The sequence below is a fragment of the Chinchilla lanigera genome, unplaced genomic scaffold (assembly GCF_000276665.1).
Source record: "Chinchilla lanigera isolate Chin_1 unplaced genomic scaffold, ChiLan1.0 scaffold00131, whole genome shotgun sequence".
NCBI classification, from domain to species: domain Eukaryota; kingdom Metazoa; phylum Chordata; class Mammalia; order Rodentia; family Chinchillidae; genus Chinchilla; species Chinchilla lanigera.
Genome location: NW_004955532.1, coordinates 320,402 through 328,048, shown reverse-complemented (window position 1 = coordinate 328,048; position 7,647 = coordinate 320,402). Strand labels below are relative to the sequence as shown.

Below are 7,647 nucleotides of genomic sequence, written 5' to 3'. Positions count from 1 at the left end.
AAGGCAAAGCACAGACTCGAATCCGCTGGCACTGCAGCTCTTGGAGTACTTGCTGTCTTGGTACAGGGTGCGTGGGGCTCAGTGAGTCTGCTTGCCTGGCTCAGAGAGCCTGCTGGCCCCGCCCCCAGCTGGAGAAGTCCCTGGGCTGTTCAGTCTGGATCTCCTCTCTGCCGCCACAGCAACTCAGTGTGTAATGTCCGCGGGGTCTTTGTTCACCCGTTCTGCCCTCAGGGATTAGATGGGAAGTACCTGGCTCTGTGCGTGCGTTTCAGGTGGGAATCATGGTGGTATGGGTCCAGCGCAAACTCGGACCCTGGAGCCCTGCTGCTCCGGAGAACTCGCTGTCTGGGCGCAAGGTGTGGGGGGCTGGGGCAGCCTGTTCGCCTGGCTCCGAGGCCCTGCTCGCCCCGCCTGACCCCTGGACCTCCCTGCGCCTAGCAACCCTTTCCATATTTTGAAATCCTCTTTGATCTCTTTTTTCACAGTAGTGTAATTTTCACTGTATAGATCTTTTACTTCTTTTGTTAGATTGATTCCTAAATATTTCATTTTTTTGATGCTATTTTGAAGGGTGTGGTTTCCCTAATTTCTCTGTCAATGAGTTGTGTGTGTACAGGAATGCTATTGATTTTTGAGTGTTGAATTTATATCCAGATATATTACTGAATTTGCTTATTAATTGTAGGAGTCTTTGGATGGAGTTTTTGGGGTCTTCTTTCCTACTGATTTTCTTAAATAACATGAAGAGGTAAACTTGTTCCCTCAGTGAATAAATGATTCTTGGTAATTCAATGAATTCTTGATGCAAAGAATCTCACTTAATTCAACTTTATATACTTATAGCCTCATTTTGCAGACTGATAAGCTAGGTCTCTTCAGAAACTATATAGATGTGGCTAAATTTTAATGAGCATTTGAAATTGATTCCTACATCCAGTTATTACTTAGACATGCTCTTTGGATGCTTTCCTTGATACAAAATGAGATTTTACAAACATTATGATACTTTAGTTCTCCACAACATTTCACTTGTTCCATTTTGCTTATGCTCATGCTAAAGTTGTGTTATAATGTAATGAATGGCAAATTGGCAAGTGCAACGTCTTGAGTTCGAGTCCTGGTACCAAAAAAAAAAAAAAACTAACGGCAAAAATCGGGTTGTATTCCACAAGAAACTGAAGGACTCTATTGAGAACAAACAACTTTGAAAGAATCTGTCAATGAGTCCTTGATTGATCAATATTGCATGTCTCTATCCGTTTTCATGAGAAACCACTTTGAAGATATCAATATGTAATACAACAAGCATTGTTAATTTCTTACCACTTTGTTTGTAACTCTGTATTGTCTGTACTGTTCTTTTGCTATTTTGTAAAAGGTTGTCTGTCTGTTAATGATTTCCTCCTTTTATTTTTAAAATTAAAAAAAAAAAGAGAACAAACAGAGCTTTATTAATTTGAGGCTAGCCACCCTTCATCCCTGACTTGCAAGTCAGTGAAGAGGGAGCGGGCCTGCCTTTGTTCCCACCTTATATATACTTTTGGTTTCCATGATAACAGATTGGAATGTTGTAGCCCTGGCCACAAGCTGTTTTCCTTGTGCCACGTGACCGGGTCAGGCTCCAGTCATGAGCCCAACCACAATGATATATACTTTCTGTACTCTGTTCTATATGTCCCCCTTTAGATAACCATACATTTCCTTTATGGTTACAATGTTTATCTAGGGCCAGGGAAGGGATGAAACAACCCAGGCAGGGCCATAGGTGGTTATCTAGGCCCTGATGTTCTTTGCCTTTGGAGAAGCATTCCAAGGCTAAGTCAGGACTGCAAAGTTAACTCTTTACAACCCCTCTGGGATGTTTCTCAAGACACATTTTGAGGCTTGCACTAAGACTAGAATTATTCTATCTTCAAATGATATGCTAAGTGTTGCCGTCCCCTACATTAAAGCAAAAATTAAAGATGATGTGGGCTTCCTCCCCCCATTTCAAGTTGTCTGTCTTAACACCGGGAATTGTGTCATGACTTTTTTCATGAATCTCTTTTAGTTGCACCCCATTTTGAGGAATATTCAATTCAAAAATCCTGCTGGAGAACAAGTGAGTTTGGATGAGAGAAAGAAACTGAATGTAGAGTATGACATTTTGAACTACTGGAATTTTCCAGAAGGCCTTGGACTTAAGGTGAAAGTAGGAACATTTTCCCCATATGTTCCATGTAGTCAACAATTGTCTTTATCTGAGGACATGATAGAGTGGGGTATAGGAATTAGACAGGTAGGTTGGATCTAATCACAATGCTTTGAACTGCATGTAAATAACAAAAATTTATTTTGGATTTTATGTCTCTTCATTCATTATTCATGTGTCACCAGTATACTTTTAACTACTACCAATTTGAGGATTCCCCTATGAACTGTTTCTGGTGAATGGGAAAGGCACATGCTTATTTACCAATATGTTTCTATTTTGTTTGTTTGTTTGTTTTGTGTGTGTGTTTTCTTCCGGTACCAGGAATTGAATTCACAACCTTTGTGCTTGCCAGGCAGGCGCTGTGCCACTGAGCTAAATCCCCAGCCCCACCAATATGTTTCTAAGTGTTAACACATATTAGGTCATAATGTATAAACATGCTGTACATGAGTCACCTCTTTGTTCGACAAAATACTTGCAATAACAATGTATGAGGAGGCTCAGAATTTAGAAGTTACAGTCTAGAAGTTACATTTAGAAGTTACAGTCCATGTCTGTGGTTGGGCACGATGATTGGAATGTGTGGCAGAGGAAGCCAACAAACTCCTGGCACCCAGAGAAGAGGGAGGGAAAGCATGAAACCTGCTTTCCAAGATTCGCTTCAATGGTCTGCATTAAAATTGCCTAACTTCCTCTGACCAAGTCCCACATCTTATAATTTCTGATATTTCCCAGGAGGTTCATAGGGACCACGAACGCCCCTTGGTCCCTCTGGGGACCCAGCCTTAAACACACAGACTATGGGGGGATATTCCATATCAAAGCTATGTCCACATCCAACAAACTAATTGGATGTATAGAAATAGAAATTTTGTTTGTTACCAATTCAACTCTCTGAAGCACGGGGCTTATTGGTATTTGGGGAAAAGTGGGAGCAGTTATCAACACGTATCTGCTTTTCCTCAGATTCCCCACTCTGTGTGCAGCGAAAGTTGTGGTCCTGGCTTTAGGAAAACGCCTCAAGAAGGAATGGCTGCGTGCTGTTTTGATTGTATACCCTGCCCAGATAATGAGATTTCTAACAGGACAGGTAATTTTATGCTTTATGGGTAAATCCCCCAACTCTGTGATAGTCTCCATTCCATCAAAACAAATGCTGTCATGGTGAAATTGTAAAATTACATGTAGTGTCTGCTGCCACAGACTCACAGGTGAGATTTCCCAAACTCTTGATTTTAAAGGGAAGCACCCTTTGCTCACCTCCACAGCCTGCTTTTCCCACAGAGCAGCACTCACAAGGATGTGCGTCAGAGACGTTTCCCAAACGACAAGAGGCCAAGCTGGCTCCCTCAGAGGCAGTGAAAAGAATGGCCACAGTACTCCAAAAATATTAACATAAGTTGGTTTATGAATCTCGGAGAAGTACAAGCTTAGAAAATAGAACCCTTCACAAGAGGGCTTCAGATTAGGCCCGCATGAGAATTTGCTGGAAAATTCCCCAAACTCCTTCTCTATTTTTATTTATTTATTTTAAAGAGAAAAGAACAAAAACTAAATCACAAAAACAAAAACAAAACAACACAAAAACAATAGAAATGATACAGAATTCAAAAAAAATGACAGGAAATGAACTATGGTTGTTGTGTTACATATTGTTATCTTCAAAGCAGCTGCTCAGATTACCAGACAGAGGCATGCAAGAGTGATCAGATGGACTCCTTCTCTGAATCAGCTCACTGAGCAGATGCCAGGTTAGGGACAGACTAGACCTGCATAGCCTGTGTGAGCGAGGTGCTAGATTCTGTAAGAAAGAACTTGCAGGAATTCTTGCTCCTTCCAGTCTAACCCCGCCCAGGGGATTCTTCCCCCTAAAAGCAATGTTGTTCTGCAACAGCTGCTGGCATGCTCTGTTCCTCTTGCAAAAATACCTGGGCTTCCCCGGTCCTTGATGGAAGGAACTGTGCCAGCAGGCTGAGGGATCTGCACTGGAGCCAGGAAGTGACCCTCAAAGTAAGAACCAGAGTTTCCTCGAAAAGTACCACAGCCATCCTCAGCATCAGTGAGGTCCCGAGCTCATCCAATGATGAGGGCAGCTGAGTTCCCATCAGGGAAGCCAACATGACAAGCTTCTCCACGAGACTGAGCAGTGCACCATCTTCCCCTCCGGAGCCAGGAAGCGATGCTCAAAGTGAGGACCAGAGCTCCCCCATAGTGAACCAAAGCCATTCTCAGCAACAACAAGATTCTGAGCTCCTCGGGCAATGAGAACAGCCAAGTTCATCAGGACAGCCAGAGTGACGAGCTCCTCCAAGACAACCAACAGCTCCTTACAGCTTCTAAAAGCACCCAACAGCTTCTACCAACTCCCAATGGCCTCTCCACTTCTCCAGTTCTGCCTCTTACGCAGCCAGCGACAATCCCCAGGTGGGCCTCCCACACCCAGCACCACGCTGGTTCAGTTCTGCTGGGGGTTACAAGTTGATCACCAGGTGTCGATCCACCACAGCATCCACATATAAGGTGTGATTGAAAAATATTATGAATGTCTAAAATGTAAAGATCCATTACAGTAAAAGTCCATTGCCCTTAATCTCCTCAATATATTCACTTTCCTTCTGTATCATTTTTCTTGTTTTATTTTTCTTTAAAATTAAAAAAAGATGTATCTTGTAAAAGGTAACATCATGGCCAAATCAAGTCAACATCTTAAATAAACAAGTTTAGCAAAAAGAGAAATTATAATGCCATTCTTTATAGAAAAATGTGTGATTCAACCGGGAGAAGAAACAATAGCTTTGTCTCTGCTGCCAGAGAGCATATGGCAGCTTTAGGTTTTGAACATAAATTATCCCTCAAAAACAATCATGCATTGAAGTCTTGATTCCCCAGGGCAGGAGAGTTCTCAGGGATGCAGAGAGAGGGGTTGAATCATGGGGCCTTAATTTCATCAAGTTCATTGGTCCATTGCTGAGTTCTTTCACTGAATAGGCTTCTTACATGACTGCTAATTGAGTAAAGAGCATCCTTGAGGGCTTGCCTTTGCCAGGTTTTTTACTTTCAGTTTTTTGGCTGCCGAGGGTTCAGTAGAGCTCTACCAAAATGCTATTCCACCGTGAACTTTCTGACTTGGAGGGAGGCACTCATGGACTGAAACCTCCTAAATCATGACAGAAAATAAGTTTTTCCTCCTTTAAATTGTTCTTCTTGGGTGTTTGATCGCGATGACTGAATGCTGACACAGGCAGGATGGATGTGTTTCATTCTTTATAGAGCCTGGATTTTGAGGTGAATAAAGAAGCAAAGAAAAATTTAGGTGAAGTAGTATAAAAAGCTGGTGTAAGCTATCCCCCTGCTGGGTATTTTCCCAGAAGATCTAAAAACATCATATCACAGTGATATATGTGCACCTATGTTCATAGCAGCACAATTTGTAATTGCTAAAATGTGGAAGCAACCCAAATGTCCATCCACCGAGGATTGGATAAGAAAATTATGGTACTTTTATATAATGGAATATTACTCAGCTGTAAAGAAAGATAAACTCGAGGCCTTTATATTTAAATGGTCACAACTAGAGACCATACTCATAAGTGAAATAAATCAAACATACATGTGCAAGCACTGCATTGTGTCACTAGTGTAAAACTTGAAAGAGTTAATTTAAACTCGGAGGTATGATAGACACTGTGAAATGATAGGAAACCGCTGAAGAGTAAAGGGCTTCTGGGATGTGGGAAAAGAGAAGGGAAAGAAGGAGAAATTCTGTATGTATGTATATACAGGATAGATAACATGGTTGTTCTTCTGTCTTCTATTTGTATGCTGAAAGAAACTGTCAATGAGTCTTTGGTTGACCAGTATTGCATGTCTATATCTGTTTTCATGAGAGCCACTTTGAAGATATCAATATGTAATACAACCACCATTGTTAATTCCCTACCACTTTGTTTGTAACTCTGTATTGTCTGTATTGTGCTTGTGATATGTTGTAAAATGTTGTATGTCTGTTAATGTTTCCCTCCTTTTATCTTTAAAATAAAAAAAAAAAATAAAAAGCTGGTGTAAGCTGGGTGTGGTGGCACGCGCCTGTAATCCCAGCACTTGGGAGGCTGAGGCAGCAGGATCTGTTGTGTGTTTGAGACCAGCCTGGGCTACAAAGTGAGCTCAAGCCCAGCCTGAACTGCATAGCGAGACCCTGCCTCGAAAAGGCAAAAAAGAAAAAGCTTGTGTAGAGAAGGGGGCTGTAGAAAAAGGCAATACTCAACTTGAGCTAATGGGAGCCTGTATTGCTCACTAGATATGGATCACTGTGTGAAATGTCCAGACCATCAGTATGCTAACACAGAGCGAAACTTCTGCCTTCAGAAAGCTGTGACCTTCCTGGCCTACGAAGACTCCTTGGGGATGACTCGCATGCATAGCTGTTTGCTTTTCTGCCCTCACTTCGTTTGTTCTTGGCATCTTTGTGAAGCACCAAAACACTCCAGTAGTCAAAGCCAATAACCGGGCTCTCAGCTACATCCTGCTCATCTCCCTCACCTTCTGTTTTCTCTGCTCCTTGCTCTTCATTGGCCGTCCCAGCTTGGTTACCTGCGTCCTCCAGCAGACCACATTTGCAGTTGTGTTCACTGTGGCTGTTTCCACTGTTTTGGCTAAAACAATAACTGTGGTTCTGGCCTTCAAGGTCACTACTCCCGGAAGAAGAATTAGGCAGTTGCTGGTATCAGGGGCACCTAACCTCGTCATTCCCATCTGCACAGTGCTGCAACTGATTCTCTGTGGAATCTGGCTGGGTACTTCTCCTCTCTTCATCAGCATGGATGCATCCTCTGAATATGGCCACATCATCATTGTATGTAACAAAGGATCAGTCACGGCTTTCTACTCCGTACTAGGATACCTATGCTCTCTGGCCATGGCCAGTTTCACGGTGGCTTTCCTGGCCAGGAACCTGCCTGACACATTCAATGAAGCCAAGTTCCTGACCTTCAGCATGCTGGTGTTCTGCAGTGTCTGGGTCACCTTCCTCCCCGTGTACCACAGTACCAAAGGATAGGTCATGGTAGCTGTGGAGATCTTCTCCATCTTAGCATCCAGCGCTGGACTTTTAGGCTGTATCTTTGCTCCCAAGTGCTATGTCATTTTTTAAAGACCAGATAGGAACTCTCTTCAAGGTTTCAGGGATAAAACAAGGCATAGCAACAATAATATTTCTTAAATTTTAACTCATGAATTTCCTAGCTTAGAAGGCTTAATTACAATTCAACACTTTTCTAAAAACTTTAGGTGTAATATGGAGCTTTTTTAGTTTTTATGTCTAAGGTCTTTTAAAAAAATTTATTAGTACATGTTTTCAGTACATAAAGATTACATTCACTGTGGAGAATTTTTAAATGGACAAGTGACTCTTGCTCTGTTCTCTATAATATTATAGTAAGAACCACATACACCCA

At 42.1% G+C, this 7,647-nt stretch overlaps 1 protein-coding gene across 1 annotated transcript in view; it reads left to right on the top strand.

The window, feature by feature from the left end:
• Positions 1-7,412, top strand: part of LOC102004318 (vomeronasal type-2 receptor 116-like) — a 40,250-nt gene extending 32,838 nt beyond the window's left edge. Inside the window, 4 exon segments of the mRNA XM_013507576.1 lie at positions 2,051-2,278; positions 3,161-3,284; positions 6,492-6,600; positions 6,602-7,412. Of these exon segments, the coding sequence (XP_013363030.1) occupies positions 2,051-2,278; positions 3,161-3,284; positions 6,492-6,600; positions 6,602-7,412 (1,272 nt within the window).
• Positions 7,413-7,647: the final 235 nt, after the last annotated feature.